Raw genomic sequence first — 24,578 nt, forward strand, 5'->3', positions numbered from 1 at the left:
GTGCGTAGCGCAGGGTTGGGATGTTATAAGGGCTTGGCTGCAAGGTCTAGCCACAAGCCAGGTTTTGAGACCAACCACTGCCGCACACAGCCAAAGGCTGTGCGTGGCGGGGGTTGGAATAACGTACAGTAATTAAAATTAGTTTACATTGAAAAAAACATAGAAATTCAGTGAGAAAAACAAAGGTTACACACCATTGCCATGCAAAGTTTTCTTATCAATAATTTTATTGCAAATGTTGCAGTGATAATATCAAACATGCCATACAAGATCTCATCAGTGATAGAATATTAGCTGTGTATGGCAAAGGCGCGAGTTTTAGTTCCCTTAGGGCACGAGTCATAGTTACTTGAAAGAACTCTAACTATAACTGCTGAATTTCTATGGTTTTGTATGAGTAAATTCAGAACCTAACTAACATCCCTGTAACCTTTGTTTTTTCAGTGAATATATATTTGTGTGTGTGTGTGTGTGTGTGTGTGTGTATATATATATATATATATATATATATATATATATATGTAAAATGTCACTTACCCAGTGTACATCTGTTCGTGGCATGATACGCTGCAGATTCACATGCTTTGCACATCCCGCCATCTAGTGTTGGGCTCGGAGTGTTACAAGTTGTTTTTCTTCGAAGAAGTCTTTTCGAGTCACGAGATCGAGGGACTCCTCCCCTTTCGGCTCCATTGCGCATGGGCATCGACTCCATCTTAGATTGTTTTCCCCGCAGAGGGTGAGGTAGGAGTTGTGTATTATAGTAATAGTGCCCATGCAATGGAGTAAAAATGTATTTACATAATGTGGTTTAAAGCGATATATTTACAAATTTACAAATTGTTCAAGATCAACTTCAAACGGCTACAGGCTCCCGGGGAGGTGGGTGGGCGCATGTGAATCTGCAGCGTATCATGCCACGAACAGATGTACACTGGGTAAGTGACATTTTCCGTTCAATGGCATGTGTAGCTGCAGATACACATGCTTTGCATAGACTAGTAAGCAGTTATCTCCCCAAAAGCGGTGGCTCAGCCTGTAGGAGTTGGAGTTGTTTGAAATAAAGTTCGTAGCACTGCTTGTCCTACTGTGGCTTGTTGTGTTGTTAACACATCCACACAGTAATGCTTGGTGAACGTATGAGGCGTAGACCATGTGGCAGCCTTACATATTTCATTCATTGGAATATTTCCAAGAAAGGCCATGGTAGCACCTTTCTTCCTAGTTGAGTGTGCCTTTGGTGTGATAGGCAGTTCTCTTTTTGCTTTGAGATAACAGGTTTGAATGCATTTAACTACCCATCTGGCAATGCCAAGTTTGGATATTGGATTCCCTGTATGAGGTTTTTGGAAAGCAACGAATAGTTGTTTTGTTTTTCGAATATGTTTTATTCTGTCAATGTAGTACATTAATGCTCTTTTGATGTCTAATGTATGTAGTGCTCTTTCAGCTACAGAATCTGGTTCAGGAAAGAACACTGGTAGTTCTACTGTTAGATTTAAGTGGAACAGTGATATGACTTTTAGTAAGAACTTTGGATTTGTTCGTAAGACTACTTTATTCTTGTGTATCTGAATAAAGGGTTCTTGTATGGTAAATGCCTGTATTTCACTTACTCTTCTTAGAGATGTGATGGCAATTAGAACTGCTACTTTCCATGTTAAATATTGTATCTCACATGAGTGCATGGGTTCAAACGGTGGACCCATGAGCCGTGTTAAGACAATGTTGAGGTTCCACGAAGGAACTGGTGGTGTTCTTGGTGGGATAATTCTTTTCAGTCCCTCCATAAAAGCCTTTATGACTGGTATCCTAAATAGTGAAGTTGAATGCGTAATTTGCAGATAAGCTGAAATTGCTGTGAGATGTATTTTAATGGATGAGAAAGCTAGCTTTGACTTTTGTAAGTGCAGTAGGTAGCTGACGATTTCTTTAGCAGATGCGTGTAAGGGTTGAATTTGTATATTATGGCAGTAATAAACAAATCTTTTCCACTTATTTGCATAGCAATGTCTTGTGGTTGGTTTTCTAGCTTGTTTTATGACCTCCATACATTCCTGTGTAAGGTCTAGATGTCCGAATTCTAAGACTTCAGGAGCCAAATTGCTAGATTCAGTGATGCTGGATTTGGGTGTCTGATCTGTTGTTTGTGTTGAGTTAACAGATCTGGTCTGTTCGGTAGTTTGACATGAGGCACTACTGAAAGGTCTAGTAGTGTTTTGTACCAAGGTTGTCTTGCCCAAGTTGGTGCTATTAGTATGAGTTTGAGTTTGTTTTGACTCAATTTGTTTACTAGATAAGGAAGGAGTGGGAGAGGGGGAAAAGCGTATGCAAATATCCATGACCAACTCATCCATAACGCATTACCCTGAGACTGATCCTGTGGGTACCTGGATGTGAAGTTTTGGCATTTTGCGTTTTCTTTTGTTGCAAATAGATCTATTTGTGGTGTTCCCCATCTTTGGAAGTAAGTGTTTAGTATTTGGGGTTGAATCTCCCATTCGTGGATCTGTTGGTGATCCCGAGAGAGATTGTCTGCTAACTGGTTCTGAATTCCTGGAATGAACTGCGCTATTAGGCAAATGTGGTTGTGAATCGCCCAATGCCAAAGACACAACTGTGTTGAGTGTGTTCCTCCCTGTTTGTTCAGATAATACATCGTTGTCATGTTGTCTGTTTTGACAAGAATGTGTTTGTGGATTATTATAGGTTGAAAAGCTTTCAACGCTAGGAATACTGCCAGTAATTCTAAGTGATTTATGTGAAACTGTCTCTGTTGAGTGTCCCATTGTCCTTGGATGCTGTGTTGGTTGAGGTGTGCTCCCCACCCTATCATGGAGGCATCCGTTGTTATTACGTATTGAGGCACTGGGTCTTGGAAAGGCCGCCCTTTGTTTAAATTTATAGTGTTCCACCATTGAAGCGAGGTGTATGTTTGGCGGTCTATCAACACTAGATCTTGAAGTTGACCCTGTGCCTGTGACCATTGTGATGCTAGGCACTGTTGTAAGGGCCGCATGTGCAATCTTGCGTTTGGGACAATGGCTATGCATGAGGACATCATGCCTAGTAGTTTCATCACTATTTTGACTTGTATCTTTTGTTTTGGGTGCATGGCCTGTATTACATTGTGAAATGCCTGTACCCTTTGTGGACTTGGAGTGGCAATCCCTTTTGTTGTGTTGATTGTTGCTCCTAAGTATTGTTGTATTTGACACGGCTGAAGGTGTGACTTGTTGTAGTTGAGTGAGAAACCTAGTTTGTGAAGGGTTTCTATGACATACTTTGTGTGTTGTGAGCACCGTTCCTGCGTGTTGGTTTTTATTAACCAATCGTCTAGGTACGGGAACACATGTATTTGCTGTCTTCTGATATGAGCAGCCACTACTGCCAGGCATTTTGTAAAAACTCTTGGCGCAGTTGTTATCCCAAATGGCAACACTTTGAATTGGTAATGTACCCCTTGGAATACAAACCTTAAGTACTTTCTGTGTGAAGGATGTATCGGTATATGGAAGTACGCATCCTTTAGGTCTAGTGTTGTCATATAGTCTTGTTGTTTGAGCAATGGGATTACGTCCTGCAGTGTCACCATGTGAAAGTGATCTGATTTGATGTAGATATGTAATGTTCTGAGATCTAATATAGGTCTTAGAGTTTTGTCTTTTTTGGGTATGAGAAAGTACAGTGAGTAAACTCCTCTTCCTCTTTGATGAATTGGTACCAACTCTATTGCATCTTTTTGTAACAATGCTTGAACTTCTAGTTGTAGAAGATCTATGTGTTGTTTTGACATGTTGTGTGTTTTCGGTGGGACATTTGGAGGAAATTCTAGAAATTCTATGCAATAACCATGCTGGATAATGGCTAGGACCCACGTGTCTGTTGTTATTTCCTCCCAGTTTTTGTAGAACTTGGTTAGTCTCCCTCCCACTGGCGTTATGTGTTGGGGATTTGTGACATGGAAGTCACTGTTTATTTTGTGGAGTTTTGGGACTTTGGAACTTCCCTCTACTCTTTGGGAATTGTCCCCCTCTATATTGTCCCGAAAAGTTCCCCGCTGGTATTGGCTCTGATAAGTGGGCCTTGTTTGTGAGGTTGTGGGTTCAGTGCTTTGTCCTCGAAACCCCCCTCGAAACTGTGATTTTCGAAATGTGCCTCTGCTCTGTGTTTCCCCCCACAGTTGGCTAAGTTAAAACAAATGCCCTTCTCTTGTTTCCATGTTATAACTGCCATTCAACAGTAACAGCACCAAAACCAACACATAGGCCCTCATTATGACCCTGGCGGTCTGAAGCCAACAGGCTGGTGGTGAAGACTGCCACATTGTGAGTGTGGCGGGTTGGCCTCTGCCAACCCGCCACATCTCAGCTCATACCCCCACCCCCGCAAGCACAATTCCCCAAACCCCTACCCTGCCTACAGGTAGATCGCCCCCTCCCCCCTCCAGATAGATCGACCCCCAACCCCCTCCCCATATACATGCACCCTCACACAGACACCCACACGTACCCCGCATACACTCATGCACCAACACAGACATGCACGCATTCAGTCACATGCATCCATAAATGCATCTGCAACACTCATACTTGATTTCATACACGCATACACATTTACATTCATACACGCATACACACACGCAGACAAAACCCACTCACACACAACACCCCCCACGCTGCTCCTCTGTCGGACGCCCGACTTACCTTGTCCGGCGAGGAGGTCGTCCGGCAGGGAACAGGAATGGGCGCTTCCAGCTCCAGCAGCGCCCTGCCATCAGGACACCGCCACGCCATATTACAGGTTGGGCCGGTGGTGGAACCGCTTCAGCACATCTGTCCGCCAGCACGACTACTGCTGGATTTCTGCCCAAAATGTTGCGGAAATCCAGTAGTACCTGTAATATGGTGGGTGGAAGACTGCCAGCACTGGCGGTCTTCTGGCGCACGTGGCTTTGGCGGTCTTTAAAAAAGACAGCCAAAGTCATAATGAGGGCTAGAGTCTGTAACGTCTAATGTAGCCTGTGTTGCTTGATTTGAGATTCCTCATTATATCACTCTAATATCTTCAACTCCAATGCCAATCAAGACAAACCTGTTAGGCTAGCAGAATGTCAGAAAATCAATCTACTCATCTTGCTGAGATGAACCTGGATTTGCATTTGTCATTGACGACCTGCTACACGGACATATGACGATATCAGACTTAAGGCTCTCTGCATCCAATATTTAGGCTGATCTAATGGCTATGAATTTGTAAAGTTCTTCGTCCTGGATTTGCACTAACCAATCTAGCAGCAGTCTGTCCGTATGGGACGAGGGGCCATGCCTCCCACATGTCTGTGAGGTCAGCCTGACAGTCATCTTGTTCAGGTCAGGCAGCCAGGAGCTAGACGTGCGCTAAATGCACTGGGTCAGCATTCCCACTGACTCCACCCTACTCTGACAAGTGAGAGACATCTGCCTTCCGACCATAGGTCAGCCAATGAAAGAAGGCAGCAGTCCCAACTCTCCTGGGACCTCTGAGGCTTCCCTCCCAGAGAGCTGCAGTGAAGGTAAGTTTAGTTTTTTGATGTTTGGTGCGTGCATGTATGTATGTATTGATGTGTATTTGAGTGAGTGAGTGTTGTGAAGGGTGCGTGTGTGCGCATGTGTGACTGCATGGGTGTGCGTGTGTGTACATGTGCGCCTGACTCCCTGCTAAAATGGCCATCCGCTGGTGAATAAATCAAGTCAACACTTCCATGTTCAGCTTCTACCTTGGTCTGGATAACTGTCCTCAATCAAGTATGCCATAGTACTGGGATATGTACTGCCTAAAATATACATAACATTACACTGTCAACAAAAGGGAATCCGAGAGTTCAGTGGAAAAGCCATATATCTCCTTCCTTACAAATAAATAAACTGATGGCCACATATGGGAGGACAAAATACTACAAATCTCCCTACCACAGACAACAAAGAAATGACAGGCCAGACATACACACGTACCACTCTGCATACCAAGAATTGAAACAACATGAGGTTCTCCTCCTGTCTTTCTAACTGAGACCAGTTTGTTCACATGGGCACCCCAGGTCACAAAAGACTCTTATCACATGTAGAGTCCCCCAGGGTTCCATACTTTCTTCTGTCATCTTTAAACTTTACATGGAGCCGCTTGGTGCTTTCTTCACAGATAACATCAACAAGATTCACCAATATGCTGATGATACACAACTCCATTCGAAAGTCTCCTCTGCATGCCCATCATACAGACCTGGATGCCCAGCACCTACATAATTACTACTTTTTGCCAATAACAACAAACATGATATAGTACAAACCTGACTCAATGACATGAACTTGATGGCTTCAAACCCCAGCTCTTACCGAATGCCATATCACTTGGATTCACCCTAGACACCAATCTCTCCATCAAGGAAAACTACAAAGACGGCCTGGTACCAACTGTTAAACAGTTTCCTCCAGAAAGCAACGTTAGAACCGCTGATCAAGCCACTTTACTCTTGCCTCTGGATGGTGGTAATTCCGTACTTTACAGCTTCCCAGACTCCACCTGGTACCATTTAGGAGCTTCCTATATGCCATAGCATGTCTCATCCAGGGCATGAAAAAATATGATCACATCACCCATACCCTGTTGAAACTCCACTGGCTCCCCGAGCCAGCCAGCTCCATCTTCAAAACCAGTTGCATCATTTACAAAGCCATCACAACCAGCATCCTTCCTTATCTTGCAGACAAGCTCACCATCTCTGATGATTCTTGACAGAACCCTGACACTATCAGACTAAGAAGTGTAAACAAGAAAATACAAGACAACGCTCCTATTACTCGCAAAACTTAGGATTGCCTTTGATCAGGTACACAGTTCCAATGCCTTTTGACTAGGTTTCAGCTATAGAAATACCATATACATACATACAACAAAACAAGGCAAAATGAGAAAAAAAGTACACAGACAGAAAAAATGATTTTGAATATTGCCTACATGATGAAACTAAAAAATCCTACCATCATTGTAAGGTAGTGGGATGCACAAAAGCATACATATTGCTCAAGAATAAGGATGAAGGAAAATAAAAGCGCGTAGCACTGGAGAATTCTTGATGGAATATTAGTCAGTCTGCCCTCTAGGGTCTACGCTCACCTGAAACTGATACTCGATATTCCATACAACTGAACTGCATGGCTGTACCGCCCAAGTAAATCAGCTGCTCCTTCACATTAACGCCCACTAACAACTGGCTAGAACACATAGCTTTAAAAATCAGCAACTTGAAGATCACAACCCTTGGAAGAGCTCTATTCCTTTGCCTCCCAACTAAGATCAAATTTCAGCTCCACACTCACAGACCTCATCGTCCTTATGGCTGCTACATCCAACTCCTTCATTCTCCTTGGCGACCTCAACTTTTAGCTAAAAGACTAGAGAAACCCAAACTCTTACGCTTTCCTGGAAAACCTCAGGATCTTGTGACTTTCCCAGTGGGTTAACAACTCCAACTACATGGGTAGGTACTTCCTTGACCCCAGCTTCACTAACATCATGGTAGGCAAACCCACCCTGCTCACCTGGATAGACCATTTCCTTGTTCACATCAGCATGCACCTGCTCAACCAGCCCAGACCCGCCTACAACCAGACCACCCTGCCACAATGAAACACAACCCAGAGGACATATCTAGGGATCTCCGAGTTCTGGTCTTAACACCCCCCTCCCACTACAATGCCTACCATGCTCCATCATGAACCTCAAAACGTGGATCATCTGCTGCGTAGACTCCTTGACTTCTCTGAGAACCACTCCCACTTCTTGCTCCAAGCCAGCTGGTACACCGAGGACCAGCTCACGTAATGTCACAGTATGCAGCTAGAACAATGGTGGCACTACTTCCATGAGAAAGTAGGCAGCGACTTCTACAAATCAGTCCTCCTCATCTACAGCATCATCTCCTATGCTAACAACACAAAGCTCATCCTCTCCCTATCAGAAGATCAAGTACCCAAGCAAATCTTATGAGCTGCAAGTACTCAGTGGCAGACTGGATAAGAAGGAACTGCCTCAGACTCAATAGAAACCAAACTAAAGTGGTCCCCAGGCTAGTGGCCCAATGAGCTAGGACCGACTTTCTGCCCATTCAATCCTACCAGCGCCTGGGCCAAATCTCTCTGTCGAATCAAGTCAACACAGACACTTCCACCTGCTTCCACACACTCAAACTGCTCAGGAATGTCTTCAAGTGGCTCCCTCTGGACACCTGCAGACCCATCATACTCAAGTTATCTCTACACAGACATCTTCCCAGACTCTAGGAAACATGTTACTATACTACTTCTCCTAAGGAAACCTTTGGTGTAGCCCCTTGACCATGGCCAACTACAGGCCCATCACCATTCTCCACTACCCAGCCTAAATCCTGAAGAAACTCATTCACACCAGCCTGGCCACTATCTCAAATGTAAACCACCTCTTGGATCCTTGATAATTCAGCTTTAGACTCGATCACAGCATCAAGATAGATATTATTGCTGCTATCAATGACACATGCCTCATCATGGACAAAGGAGACACAGAAGCACTCATTCTACTAGACATCACATCAGCAATTAACACGTCTACTACCCCATTCTCATCTCACATCTCCATGAGGCAAGACTGCATGATCTGGCACAATGATGGATCAGCTCCTTCCTCTGCAAATACACAGAATATACAGCTAAGCCTCCAACTTGTCCATACACACCAACCAGATCTCCAGCATACCACAAGGTTCCTGTCTGAGTTCCATCCTGTTTAGCATCTACATACCTCCCCATCAGCATAATTAGCTCTCACAGGTTCAGCATCATCTCCTACACAAACGACACACAGTGCATCCTATCAGAAGATACGTCTTGTGCCCAAGCACACCTCATCAATGTAATGTCCTCAGGAGCAGACTGTATAAGAAGGAACTGCCTCAAACTCAACAGCAGCAAAACCAAAGTGGTAGTTGGGTTGCTGGCCCACAGAGCTAGCACTGACTCTCTGCCCATGCAATGCTGTCAGGAACTTGTGCATTGTGACTAACAGCTGAACCTCAAAGTCCAATCAAATCAACATGGTCGCTTCTACCTTATCCCACATAAACTGCTCAGGAATGTCTTCAAATGGTTCCCTCTGGACACCCACAGATCCATAATGCAAGCCCTCTTCATTCACCAACAGGCTCGACAACTGCAGTTCTCTTCCTGTTGGCATCACAGTCCAATTCATCAAAAGACTCCAAGTAATACAGAACGCTGCCACAAGACTCACAATGAGCCTGCCCTACTGCACACATATATGAAAACATTTAAAAGACTTCCGTTGGCTCCCACTACACAGCACTGTCTTTTCAAACTCCTTATACACACACCTATAAAGCTTTACACAACCTAGGCCAAGCCTATCTAAACCACTACATTCTGTTTCACATCCCCGGCCAGACAAATCCACCTGGCTAGACTACTCCTTGTCCATGTCCACTATATTTAACGGGTGAGGGCCGGAGATTATGTTTTCTCATACCTTGCTCCTAAAGCCAGGAATTAACATCCACATCAGTGCCACCAGCTCTGTCCTTAAATTCTGGAAGAAACTGAAAAGCTAGCTCTTCCAGCAGGCCCCCAGACAGGTCAGATCACCCCCTTCACAAATGCCAAGATACACCCCCAGGTGACATGCACGCCATACATTAATGAATAACATAAAAGGAAGTAACATACATCCTTCAATGTATGTAATTGACAAATGCATATTACTGGGTACTTTCTAGCAGTACTGCAACCTTTTCTGATGTTTAGAGGGATTTATTGCATTTAGCACTTTACTGATAAAATGTCAATAAAGGGTTAAAACAAAACAAAAAAAGGATAACGAACCAAGTCTGCAGATTACAGCAGATAGGGAAGTAAATATTTGATATTTATGAGAGTGGGTACATTACAAATGTTTAAAATAAAATGCATTAATTCATAAGTAGCTTAAGAAGTTTCGAGTAAGGTAAGATTGCCAATTATATTATTGAAAATGCATAGTCAACTTTTATCAGTCTGAAACTAATAGGTTCTCCTAGGTCAATTAAGCACAAGCCTTGGTGTAAATTCCCCTGGACCACCTGCAGTAAGTTTGCACCAGATGAAGATGCAGTCTAAGCGTTTTAGATGTTAAAATTACCTGTTCCCGGCAGGAAAAATCTATGTACAACAGATGTTATTACACATCTATAACCGGTTCCATGCAACAATTGATATCAACTGCACTTTTCTTCTTAGCAGTTCAGGATATGCAAAAAATTCATACAATGCATACTGGAGGAATTTCCTCCAACTCAAATAATATTATAATCATTAAATCAGTGTGCTCATGATTTATACCAGATTACTGACCACATTTCAATAATCACTGGACACATATATATATATATAAAGAACGACAAGGGATTTATTGATTTGAAAATACATATACCATGTAGTATATATTCTGCAGTAATTTCTTAGTGAACAAGAAGAAACAATTTACATAAAAACAAAGAACAAATAGAATATTATAAAACTATAATACCACATTGTTGAGCTAAAATGCAGACAAAGGGATGAACAACATTTCTACAATTGGCTCAAGAAAGGTTACAATGTGGATTCCAGTGTTTTTACATTGTTGACCACAACAGCTTTCAGCACTGTACATAGATTTTATAATGGAAGTACAACTCATGAAGTATTACCACCTGCAGGCACCACCCCCAAATGCAATTGCTCATATAGGCACAACTTGGGGGTTTCAGAGCCCTTATACAGCATGTTCAATTGGATATCATTACTACAATAATAATCATAAAAATAAGTAGTCTCAAGTGATAGGACTAGTCAAAGTTGATATATCATGCATTATTTTCACAAAAATACGTTCTGCATGTAAAAACAAACTAAAGTAATATCTGTGTCTGGTATATATGCATTTAGTATTATTTAGTTAACAGAATATTGTACAAAAATAAATATACTTTTTGTCAACAAAAATACCCGTCCATCTTCTAGGAATGTTTAAAATTAGGTATGCAGGTTACAGCCTTTAACGATTTAGTATATACTGGCAATTACAATAGAAAATACCTCATGGATCTAAAATACATGCTGTAGGTTGGTAGAAACAACTGTTCAACATAAGATAATCTTTTGGAATTTTCAGGTTAGTTTTATGTAACTTGCTGAGCATTGAAAAATGTGATCAGAGGGTATGAACATGAGAACACTTGATGTCTAAAGAAGCGCATGAAGGACTTCAGAGACCACCAAGAGTGAAATGTGTGGGTTCATTGGTTGGTAAAGTTGCAGTTCCGCCAACCTGTTTACTAGGGTAGTGGGGAATATGCCACCAATCTCTTGCCTAACACTTTTTTTTTATTCCATATCAAACACAATAGGGGGGGAGTAGAAATCAGTCAAGGGCTTGCCAGGAAGGAACCTGTATGCAACTGGGAGAGCCTGGACTGAAAGTACAGGACGAAGAAGATACTATTCATAACTAGCCTCCCATCAAGGAGGTGCAAAAGCTGAAAATCCTGATGCTGGATGTAAACATGGGAGTATCTGGACAGTGAATGAAATTTCTTGTAGAATGGCCTTAGGTTCTAAGTTCTAGAGATGTTTTGTTCCATACTGTGATTGCTTAAACTAGGCAGTAAAACTATCAAGGACGAACTAACAGAGAATTACCTGGCAACTGTGTCCAGCTCCAGACTTACTCTTTATATTCTCGGAAGTAAGACATGCTTACTCACACAAAACAGTTTCTCAGTATGTCTTACTCCTGGAAGTGCAAGAGTACGCCAGACCTAAGCCTGCAATAAGATGTAACTAACAGGTAATTTCCTGTGAATCAGGCCTAGATAGTCAGGTAAAATCTACATCTAAGACAGGTGTACGACAAAGGCTGACAGAAACATCTTTGCTAGTCAGCCCTCAATGATGATAAAGGTATAAGTAGAAACAGGATATTATAAAAATACCCAATTCAGCTAATTACTATTGGTCTAATAATAATATTGTGGATGTTGCTGGAAGCAGGCAGGGATTAAACAACATCTGTTATCATACAATGGAAGATAAGCTGGAATGACAATAGATAACCAAATAACGGGCCATGGCTCCCCATTAGCCAACTGTTGTTTTACATTGGCAGATTTGTTTTAAACACTGGTGCCCCATCATCATGAGTCTGGCAGTCCTAGGCCCACCAGACTCGCGGTGGCGGTCGGACCATCGCCAAAGCAGCGGTCCGGCCTCCACATTATGACTGTGGCGAACGCGCCACAGTCGAACTGCCGGCACTGCCACTTTTTCGCCAGCCTGGCAGTGCCGGTATTCTTATTCTGCCAGGGCAGCGCTGCAAGCCCCATCGTGCTTTTCACTGTTTGCTTAGCAGACAGTGAAAAGTGCGATGAGTGCTGTGGCGCCCACGCACCACAACATTTCTACCGGCTCGATTATAAGCTGGCGTCAATGTTATGGGCTGTTTCCTGCCCACTGGCCCAGCAGAAAACTCATAATAGGGGTTGTGGGAGGGCTGCCACATAGGAAGTAACCTGACCGCAGGAGTTTGGCCGGAGGGCTTTTCCGCCCGCCAAACTTATAATCAGAGCCTGAATATGTGATGTGTGAAAATGAACAGAAGAGCCTCTCACCTACTCTGTCAACAAACATTGATGGATTTTGATAGGTGGTGCTTCATGGCAAGTTGATATTATGGAGTAAGAATGAGGAAAATCAAAGCACCAGATCAGTATGTCAATTCTTAGAGTAAATGTAGACACACTAAACTTGTTAAATCCTACATTAATTGTTTCCTAATAGAATGCTTTCATTTATGACATGTGGATAGACTCATCATGTGAATACAAATTTATAGTATGATAAATGGCCGTCAAATCATGAGGTATTATATGTCATTGATTCTATATAACTTGATGAATGTGCTCACAATAGTGAATATTTCAGAGTGGTGGACAAGAGGTGATCACAATGCCATCTTTGACTTGCGCATTAGGAGCTCCTAAAATTTTGAAAACATTCATAGAAGATTTCTGCATATTTTTAAGACAGTAAAATAAAATAATTTATATAAAATATACTAAGGGTAAAGGACCATTTTCAAAACTTTATTCCATTAATGCCAAATAGTATGGATACAATTAATGTATTTTGTTATATTGACAAACCTATATGTCCTTAAAACTATATGCCAGTCTAGTATTGCTTAGTTTTGTTACAAATAGACCAATATCATAAAGGCATTTTTATCTGAAACTTAGTGTTTAGCCAAAAGCCAGAGAATTTATAAGAGTGAGGATAGATATCTGTGCTGAGGTGAGGACTCAAACAATATTAGAGCACTATGCCAGAAGAACAGGCAAATAATATTGAAAAACAACCGAAGCAGTTTTGTCTGTTGAAGTGAAACTCAAAATTCCTGCTATTATCTAAACAGTGACCTTTTCGCTGTCTTTTTTTCAAGAAAACATTGGTAAAAATGTGCTTGGCTAAGGTGAAATTTTAAAACAAGGTTAGGCAAGATTGGTGGATACATCCTTAAGACAAACTTTTCTTTTATAAACGTGGACGAAGCTCCTTAACCAAAAGAGGTTGGAGCTGGGAAGCTCTATGCTAGAAAGCTGATGCCATCAAAATCAGCAATAGGTGCAAGGGCTATTGTATTTAGCTAAACAATCCATACTGAGTGAAAATAGGACAATGCATGTACCTTTCCACTTGTGGGCAAATATTATGTGTTTTCTTATGTACTAGAAACCGATACTTGTAGGATCTATTATGTGTGGGCCTTTCGGTAAAAAGGGGACATCCATGACGTCACAGCACAAATAGTTTTTTGTGAATACTTGTTGAAAGCAGATTTTACAGTGGCGGTGTAAACATACATTTCAAAAGTAGTTTTAACACTGACTGCAACTAAGGTGTTTCACATGTTACTTCACTAATTTTCCTTTGAATTTAGTAATGTATTGTACAATTTGCAAGACAGTATTTGTGTATGTTTTTCTTAAGTAATAAATTACTGTTGTAGTAACATGTTTATTAAAAACATGCTTTAATGCTGGTAGCCCTGTGGGACTGCAGAGGCCACCACCCTTATTCAAAAAGAGGGTTGCAGCTGTGGGGGAAGTGGATAAAGGAGTGTTAAGTATAGAAATGCAAAATCATTATGCGCTAAGGTGATTTAGGCTACAGCTTGACATGAACTAGTCTGTTTTAGGAGCTACTGTGCCTTGCTTTGCAAAACGTCATGTTTAGCAGTATGTTCAATTGAAGGGAACATATTGTGAGTTTATCTCCTGTTCCAACTAATTTAGGATGAATACTTTGTGCATGGTAATGTTGGTAGAATGCATATCAATTTATATTGAAAATATAAGCAAAAACCAATCCTTTGTAGTAAGAATGCAGCCTGCCTGCAACAGTCCCTTACATATACTGGAAAGTACATCCAACAGATCTACCTCACAAGTGTGCCAACACAAAAAAACAGATCTATTCATAAATAACACAAGAGGGACAGACATTGTACTGTAAAATAAGTAGAAATGAGATGTACGAGATAGGCAGTTTGTGTTAAATGTATTCCACATTGAACACATCAGAGATTCAGGATCAGCAGAGTAGAGCGTACTTCAATAAGGCTACGATAGTGAGTCTAGGAGGCAAAGCAGTGGCAGAAGGAAAGGGTTTGCCATTGGAATGGCAGGCACAAAACATTGCCGAGCTGTCATGCAGCTGTCACCCAGTTGGCTGAGCCTTTATATTGGCAGATGAAGGAGAACAGCATGACTAGACTGATGGTTATCCTTTACCACTAATTTTAGTTTACACATGATTTACACTTTCCAATTAATCAGTTGGTCTGGCTCTTAGGGGTGCTTACTTTGTGTTATAAATAATGCGCTAAGATCTGAGCATCAGCAGTGCAAAAAAGACTAACAATTACACAGGCGAACTGCGTTTCTTTTTCAGCTTGGTAAAGCAACTTAAAGGCAAAGTGTAACAGATGTTCACAATCAGCATTCACAAGGCTCAAAATAGTTTTGCTATGGAGCAATACAAAGCAGGGGTGGCCGTACACAATAATTCATTTTATGAATTTCCTGGATCAATGGGTTGGCATCTCAGTTTCTAATGCTCAAATTTAATTTCTCATCTGGTTTTAGACTGTCTTCGATTTTTACACTGTATTATGGAATATACATAGTTGTAACGTTTTATGTGGCTTGTGCTTGATTTCGATTTTAATTGGCCTTACTGTTTTGAAATATGGGCTGCACTGTCAATTTAGATGTTGGACTACCTGTAGATTTTATTCTTTGACATTCTGTTTTTCTTCTCTATTTCGAGAGAGTACAGATAGAATTTTGATCTGCTTGTACTTGTGTGCTTAAGCTTCAGAAATAAAATAAGTACAGTTAAGATAGGCCCCTCTTCAGCTGTCCTTTACATCCTTGATACCATGTAGTAGAATCAGACTATGTATCAATATCTGGAAGGTGTATAAGGATTGGCTCAGGCCAACCCCGACAGCTAGTAGTTGTATTTATCGATAAATTATATTTGCTTCGCATTTAGCGCAAGGGATTTGAACAGTTACACAAATCAGTGGGTTTGAACATTTTAAACTGTTTCTGCTAATTCACTTTAGCATACATGTGAAAATATTTTCTAAATATCATCCAGGTTTGTTAATATTACAAAATACCTATACAGAGAAATTACCTTTGGCACATTTAAATCATTATATCTGGTGGTCCAAAAGTATCAGAAGCAAAGAACCATTTTCCCTACAAAGTACAACTCAATGACATACCTTCTCTCTCTTCCTCCATACATATAAAGACACAATTTTCTGGTTAACATATACAAGATATATTTCAACATTTAAAAGGTATGTCTTCATTTACAGTACAGGTCACACACACCCACACATACACACACTGGATTTTACAAGGACTCACAAAATGTACAATAAACTTGATGGATAAATAAATACTTTTGTTATTCAAAAACACTGTTAATGAAGGGCACGCAGACAATCTTCAGATATTTTGAGATAATATAGACAGTAGTCAGTGTAAATGTTTGTTTTATAAAGCTAAAGTATCAAACAGCATGTTTCCTGAAAAAAATAGAACAATACCTGTTGTCTAGTGTTTGGATCCATAATTTGTTTGGCAACCTAAAGGAAGTTGATTCACTCTGACCTCCTGATCTGCTAGCATATATATTCCCTTTGCTTCCTTGAAAGAGCATACATCCAACATACTGAAAGGTATTTCCTTACGGTTCAATGTCTAATGTATCCAATAAATCAAATGCCTGAATGCTTTTATGCAGGCAATAAAAACTCTAAATAACGTTATTGGGCAAATCAGCTTCAAAATATCAAAACTACGTTTCAATAAGATTTCAGTTAAACAAAAACACATTTCTTCCCCTATGTCGTTGAAATTATCCCTCTGGTTGAAGAAAATTAATCAATTTATTTTTAACTTAAGTATGGAAGAAGGCATACATTCATCAATTTTGTTCAAGTGAGATGCCAAAGGTAGCCCTAGTAACATTAATGCTTCTGCATTTTTTATATCAGCTTGGCATCTTCTTAAAGGGTCTTCACTACCCATCCTTAAGAGTAGGCAGCGCTGTCAAGTTCTCAAACACTAAAAACATGCTTACAGATACATAAAATCATGCATGTAAAAAATCAAAAACTTAATAAGATACATGGTTGTCCTTTCCACTTGATTCAGGGCTTCAAATTGTATGCCTGCAAATCTGAGCCTCTGCATTGCTGAAAATTGCCAAGAGTCACAGATATTTGAATCCATTTTACATCAACTTCAACCATAGATCAACATATTTTCACTTTAACTCATATCTATTTGTCAATTGTTAACTCTCAAGAATATAATAACATTTCTGAGGAGCTTATATAGAACAGCAATGCGTGTCCAATCACCTAATTTGGTTTGGAAAAGATATTTATATTAAATACATGAAGAATTGTAGTATAGTAAATGTCTGGTTATTTGAATATAGGCCACACATTTGAAGGACAAGAGTGTTTTCTGGGAATTATTTGATATAGCCTCCAATTCTAATTTAGTTATCAGCTTTGAAAGCTTAAGTGAAATATTATTAATTAAGGAAACCATTACAAAAAGCTGATGTGTACTGTAATTAAAAGAAGTCACATTTGAAAATGTAGCACAATATTGCCTCGAAAAGCTAGATTTAGTTTTATGAAGACATGGTCTTATCCCAGTCCAATCATTGTGTGCATAAAGTTTAAAAAATAATAAAAAACAGCAAAATCATTTTTATTTTAAAAGGTGTCAGTATTATTATCTATAATAGCTTATTATTTTGAATCCTGGAACATTTTATCTATGCTATCTTATGAATATTTGGCTACATTTCTCAATGGTTTGACTTAGTAAACGTCTTAGGGTGACTGAGCCTGGAGGCCGTAACATATGCCTGCTTAAAGGAAGAGTGGGGAGCAGTAATGAAAGTGGAAGGGAAGCAGCAATTGCTTCTTTGGTTTTCAGGAAGTTCCAAGGGGAGATTCTTAACAATTCTTGAATACCCCACCTCTGACTTGGGTAGCTGTGTCTTACTAGGCTGGTTGCCAGCAGGTAGTTTGGTAGGATTCTGTTGCTATACTACTTGGTGCTAGAACACCTTGTAGGCTATAAGTCATAGGTTCTATTAATAACAGTCTACATAACCATTTGTTAACAAGCTGGCCCTGTCTTTTATCTAACTCTTAGTATTTTATCATTAATGTACAGTCGTCTCTCAGATCACCAGTACTGCACCTAATATAAACAGCCTAGCCAATGCATGCAGAAACAAAGTGTTACAATTATGTAATTCAGTTTTGAAAGGTGTCAGATGAAAATCACACTGCTTCTAAATAACTGACCAACATAGAATCCCGGGTCCATTGTACACTAGAGCGGAACCAGAATCTTAAAAGACTCATTCACAAAGCACCACAGAGATGGTGGGATGGGTTCTGCAAAGTTTGTCTGCCTTTCCACACCATAAAAGATATCTCCCCTGATGAAAGTGTGTTTCATGCTTTGAGGGAAACAGGTGGAGGCCATATTGGAAATATATATGATAAAGTTATAAAATTCTGTGCCATGGATAGGAACCCTTCAGTAAAATGAAGACGTGGTTTGTCATAGTTTTCTGTAAATGTTAATAATTGGATGACAAACCTTCAACAAAGCAGTTACATAAAAAGGTAGATGCAAATTAAAAAATGGATGGATGCGGTCTTTCATTATTACTTATCTAAATCAGAATCCTAGAACTCTGTGTTTACAAAGTACAATTTAAGTGACAGCTTGACACCACATAAAATCTAGATATGTTATAATCCTGAAGAACTGCTAATATATTTTTTTCAATGTACTTTTGAAAAGATTACCTAGACTTATTTGTAGTCTTACATACAAGATGACATTATATTTTCATACTTCTCACCTCTGTATTAAAGTTAAACCTAAATAGAAAGGAATGGTCTTTATAGCTCAATTGCCTATTTCCCACATTATTAATGATTAAGTCATAATCCCACTTCTTTTTACACAGTTCTTCAACATTGTGGAGTGTGTACAATGGTCCACTTGTCAGTTCTAATACCCTTTTGTGATAATAATTTAAACATGGTCTTACTTAGATAGCTAACAGGACCAAGCCCAGCTTAGGTCATCAGTCAAAATATTTAAAAAAACATACACTCAATAAAGTATAAAAATAGAAGTTTAAATAATAAATGACAAAAATACAGTCACATATGCATGTCAAAAATGATGTAAACATAAAAGCAACAAAAAATAAATATAATCAGATATTTAGGTAACGCAGTGTGATTTAGTTGCCTAGAAATGTTTGCAAGACCCTACATATTACATATGATCTAAATTTGATTTAACCCCTTCACACTTTGGATTTTCCAGTACTAAGAATGATATGTAGATAAACTATTGGGCTCAAACGAACAAAGTGCCTCCAAATAAAATGTACAAGTAATTTAGATGTGCCTGCAAAGCCAGTACAAAAAGTCTGAGGTTGTTAAACAACAGACATTTAGATTTTCATGACAGATGGAGATAGACATTTTTTTTAAATTGCTTCTGAGTAAGGACGTGTGTGTGCTCCTATAAAAAAAATCACCTATGGTACCCTAAACCCTTCTACCTCTATACCTTATTATCTAAGATATTTCCATACAAACTGGAAATGACACTGGTGTAAAGGATCCATGCTTCAAGTTATGTTCTCCTATTTTAGACTTAAGTGGAAATGCTCAATGTTTGGCTTTTTCGTATTAAAAAACAAAAAAAAAGAGTAAACTAGCATGCCCCATCTTCCACTAAAAACAAAGAGTGTGAAGTCTGACAGGAAGAGTTATATGTAAATTACAGACATTAATACAATCTTAGTCAAGAACTCAAAATTACATCATGTAGAAATGAATATCACTGGTTTGCGATACAGCTATTTATAAAAAGTGCAACTTATTTGAAATAACAAGACTGCAGCTGCTGAGTTTATAATCTGCAGACCTGAGTACCTATGAAAGAACAATGCAGTGACCTGCACTAGAACTGTCCTCTTAAAGTAAGCTTTACATTCAAACTAAGTAAAAACCCTTCCACTGTATGTAAGTATGGTTCTAATGTCCACCAATCATGAATGTGATTCAACGTGCACGTTTTCATCGATGTTTTACACTAGTTCATCAGTGGTGAAGTATTACCTCCATGCAATTTTGCTAATGTAACTATTAGACCATGTTTCCTTGAAACACATTTGGGATCAGCGTACATTATTTTTTTCCACTGCTGCTTAGCCACTTTAAAATCGGTAATCCTCATTAAAGCTTTGAAAATAGGTTACATAAGCAAATACAGAGGTGCCAGATAATACACTATTGCATGAAGACTACCCAAGCACAGGTACTGTCTATGTTATACATTTAGAAGACAAAAATCTTTAGATTTGTCCTTCTATAAAATTCAAAATTCCTACTACACAGCACTAGCTCATATAGTCAATTTAGGGTGTTGTTCTCATATTTAGGGACATTGTTCATTTGAGCCCATCGAGAAAGAGATAATATTAAGCTTCACAATCCTCATGTATGTACTGAACGCATTCTTCAGAGTATTTAGTAACTGGAAACTGGCTAAGACTTACCTTGTGCTTTTAAACATTGCTCCCTAGTCAGGTAATCGTAGGGGAGCAGAAAAAATTATTTATAAATGATTAGTGGAAATGGTGATTGTGCTTTACTTGGTTTGATGATGAGGTTTCTAAAACGTAACAACATTTTTTAAATTACATATGTATATACATATAAATCTGGATTACTTTTGAAACTGCATGCATGATTGCAGCAAATATGGGCACACACCCTTTTTCAAGATGATGGGAATCATTTTCATAAAAGTCACTTGTATACTTCCATTGAAAATACTATATCCCCAGAGGCTGTCACTATAATTTGTTTTAACCTCTACACAATGGCAAATGAATCACATATTAATTCTATAACTAGATTATAGGATTTAGGGTGCTGTGGGGTATGTTTAGTTGTATTTTGTAAAACATAACCAAATTCAGGGCTTGCAATACAATTTTCATTGAGGGATTGATGAAGATTACTTGTAGGTATTAATTGATAGATCTTTGGTTTAACACTGAAAAAGAACTTTGAACTAAATGACTCAAAATATCAATCAATACTTATTACAGGAACAATAAAGATACTTTCTCTTTATAGTATGTTTATGTACTAGTGGGCTGCCACTACTTTCATACAATTCTGGTACTACAGGATGAGGAAAAACAGAAGCACAATGAAGTAGCTAACAGTAGTTCTCTACAAACAAAATTGGCTGCGTAAAATCCTCTTGAGAGCTATTCATTTATTTTCAATCAGCGTCTGAACCTTATAAACCAGGTCACGTGCTTGCTTCAGAATCTCCTTTGTGTTATGCCTCTCTGCCATTTCTAGGAGAAAGGAGAAAAAAACAAGCATGCATTAGATGCAGAGTACAGCTAATGGCTCTCGAACAGACAGAAAATGAGGGCTAGAGAACAGTGTTGAAGAAAAAGTTACTTACCTTCCGTAACATTCTTTCTGGTAGAGACTAACTGCAGATTCCTAGCTTTTTCAATAATCCTCAGGCGTCAGACTGGATCCGGAAAATCTTCAGCAGTACACCTGTGCATCATTAGGTGGTGCCATCAGCTCCGCATCAATGTCGTTCCATGTCAGTTGTGAGGTGCACAGGCTTTTGTAAGCAGGTATTCCTATTTTTTTTCCCCCTCGAGCAGCACTTTCTGCAATTCAAAATCACTACTTGCCAACCCTTCCTACACAGAGTTCCCCAAATATTCTAGAACTGGAGTTAGAATAGTAACTGTGATCTTCCGGTTTTAGTTACGCCACTGAGGGTGCAGTTCAGGGCAAGAAACACAAATGTGCAGGCACCACCCATGTGCAATGGCATCAGTTGCTTTCTGCTCGTTCACGCCCACTAGTGTGCAGAAATCTAACGTGGGACCTTTTTAGGTGGAAAGGGAGTTACTGAAGGTAAGAAACGTGTTCTTCTGATAGAGACTTCGAACCACAGATTCCTCACCTTCTGAATAGATACAAAACCTGCACCTCTAAATAAGTGGGTCTGTGAACTGGTTCAAGCCAAAAAGTCCTGCAGGATCCAACAGGCAAAATACCAATCTCAAGAGTGCTGACTGCCCAGATAGTATTGCTTCATGAACATACAGAGGAATGCCCACATAGCTGCCTGGAAAATGTTTAGAAGACGCATCCTGTGTGCAAATGCATTTGTGGCAGCCTTGGCTCTGGTAGAATGAGCCCGCAGGCCAGTTGGGATCTGCTTTTTTGCCAGTGCGTAGCAGATCTTAAAGAGTACGATGCAAAAAGAGATGGTCCTTTCTTTGCAAGAGCTGATCATTTACCTGGTGTTACTGGTACGATCAATACAGAAGCTGGGAGCCCTTTTCAGATCCAACCAATGAAGTCTCTCCTCTTCCTTCGAGGGGTGAGATAGAGCATAAAACATTGGAAGAGTGATGTTCTGCCTGACATGAAAGGGATTCACATCCTTTGTGATGAAGGAGGGTTCCGTCCGCTGAACTAGCTTGTCCGGTTAGAAAGTGGTGTGAGGAAAGTCATGTAACTTGTTAAACACTTGCTATGCCGATGTTATTGCAACAAGAAAGACTGTTTTAGGGTAAGGAGTCTGAGAGAACAGCTGTGTAATGGTTCAAAAGCTGCACTCATGAAGCATGTGAAGACTACATTTGAATCCCACTGGGGCATAACAAACAAGAAAGGGGAGAAGCATATATTCTAACCCCTTGAGAAAACACATCATAGGTGGTGATTTGCACAAGGAGTGCTGGCCCGTCAACCGTAACATAGCAGAAAGATCCAACAAGTACTCTTCAGCAGTGCTCAAAGCAAGGCCGAGCTGAGCTAGGAACAAAACAAACAACAAAACTTTGGACAGTTTGGCATGGAGAGAGTTGATAAGTTTAGAAGTGCACCAAGCTATACACTTATCCCAACAACAGGTATACACAGATTTGGTTAAGGGATGCTTTGGCTGCCAAAATAACATCAACAACTTGAGGATGAAAGTTGAAAGCACCCAACTATTAACACTCAATCTCCATGCATGGAGATATAGGATTGCACAGGTTCAGGTGCAGATGTAGGTAAGATTGTGTCAGGGTTTTCCAGCCCACGATAAAAACCCTGCACCACCTATGGATGAAACTGCCATTCCTGATCGTCTCAGTTCACCTGCTTGGGTGTGTTGGAGCAGATATGCTAAAATGAAAAATTTCTAATGATTTGCTTATAAATACTAATGAGAAATATTGATAAAGAAACTAATATTTGAAAATAACGTGTATGTGTAAAATGTGCCCACGGGGAGTGGTCACCATGTGTACTAACAAGATGCTAAAAAATGAAAAATATATATTAAAAATGTACTAATATGTCATATTTGAATGTATAACCTATGTTTTATGATAATTTGTGGTCTTAACTTAGCCAAGCTGGAGGCCTGGTCTTCGCTGGGCCTTGCTTCTTTAAAGTGGAGAAGCGACAAAGCTGCTGAAAACTGGAACTGAAGAAGAGGACCTTGAACTGTACAGAGTTCAGAGAGAGCTCTGCTAGAAAATTCTGCAAATGTACCAGTGGACAGTAGATGATGAGGACAAATTGATACAATTATGTGTGGTGTGGGCTAAATGTACTTTCCAAGGACTTGAACAATGGAAGCACTGACTGAAAGACTGTGAGCAACAATTTTGTTACCTGAAGAGCAGGATGATGTTCTCATTGACAGAAGAACCAATCAAACTGTTGGAATTTGAAGCCTGAATAGGCGTGTATATGTGGTAAACAAAAACTATAGGTTAGAGACAAAACTTCTGATAAGGTTGACCAATTAGCAATTAGTGGGATGGAATGAGAGACCCCTGTAAAAAGTCATGACAAGGGAAGGAAATTTAGAGTGGAGATGCGAAAGTTGATGACGTCAGGAGACCCTGTCTGAAGTGCTGATAATTGGGCTTACTCTCTGTGAGCCTGATACCTTGCTGATGACTGATGACCTGGAGACGAAGACTGACTCGTTGCTGATCTATCTTGGATAGGTAGCTATAACAATGTGACTGACTAATGCGTGCTTTTTCTTCTTGGTACCAACTGCGCTGTTTAAATATTTTTCTCTTTTAGATAGATTTTTCCAAACTAATGGTTTTGTCTAAATTGTTTTCGCATGAAGTCCCACATGCTGATGCTAATCTGGGATAGGCAGGCTGACAAGGGTGACTTTAACGGTGACAGCTGATTGACTAAATTGGATTGCTGAATAATTCCATGAATGTTAAAGAATTTGCTGACTTAGGTTGTCGCTTTGATTGCTTGAGATTTTCTTGACGAACAATTGCTTTGTGATGATTAATAAAGCTTGATTAACAATAAAGTTGAATAAAGATTTTGATTAGAATTGTAGCTAATAGGGAATAAATTGATTAACCCAGATGAGAGTTATGGTATTTTTTTATTAGATAGGGTTTTCTTAATGTTCGATATTGATTATAGTGGTCCATTGGTCTACCACTTAGCTGGGATACTCCATGCGATCCACAAGGCTCATCGACCTATACGCGTCCCCTTGTAAGTTTACTTACTGAGGACCAGGCGCGCTAGCAGGTGTTTAAAGACGTTGCCAGGTGGTGCATCGCCAGATAAATTTGTTGGTAGTCTAAGCACTTTCAGAGACACAAATACTTCTGGAACAGGGTCCATGACCCCACAGCAACCTTCTTATTACAGTACCACATGGTGGTGGCGTGGTGCGTGAGAACCTCCATCTCCACCAGCTTCCTATTGGTGGATGGTAGGAAGGATTTCAATGC

The 24,578-nt window shown here is 39.9% G+C and overlaps 1 protein-coding gene across 3 annotated transcripts in view; it reads right to left on the reverse strand.

Annotated features, from left to right (window-relative positions):
- Positions 1 to 19,568: 19,568 nt before the first annotated feature.
- Positions 19,569 to 24,578, reverse strand: part of SGSM1 (small G protein signaling modulator 1) — a 950,757-nt gene continuing 945,747 nt past the window's right edge. For all 3 annotated transcript variants that reach the window (XM_069214718.1, XM_069214717.1, XM_069214716.1), the window contains one exon: positions 19,569 to 21,122. In XM_069214718.1, coding sequence (XP_069070819.1) covers positions 21,034 to 21,122 — 89 coding nt within the window. In that variant the 3' untranslated portion in view covers positions 19,569 to 21,033. The remainder of the gene's footprint in view (positions 21,123 to 24,578) is intronic.

The sequence above is a fragment of the Pleurodeles waltl genome, chromosome 11 (assembly GCF_031143425.1).
Source record: "Pleurodeles waltl isolate 20211129_DDA chromosome 11, aPleWal1.hap1.20221129, whole genome shotgun sequence".
NCBI lineage: Eukaryota > Metazoa > Chordata > Amphibia > Caudata > Salamandridae > Pleurodeles > Pleurodeles waltl.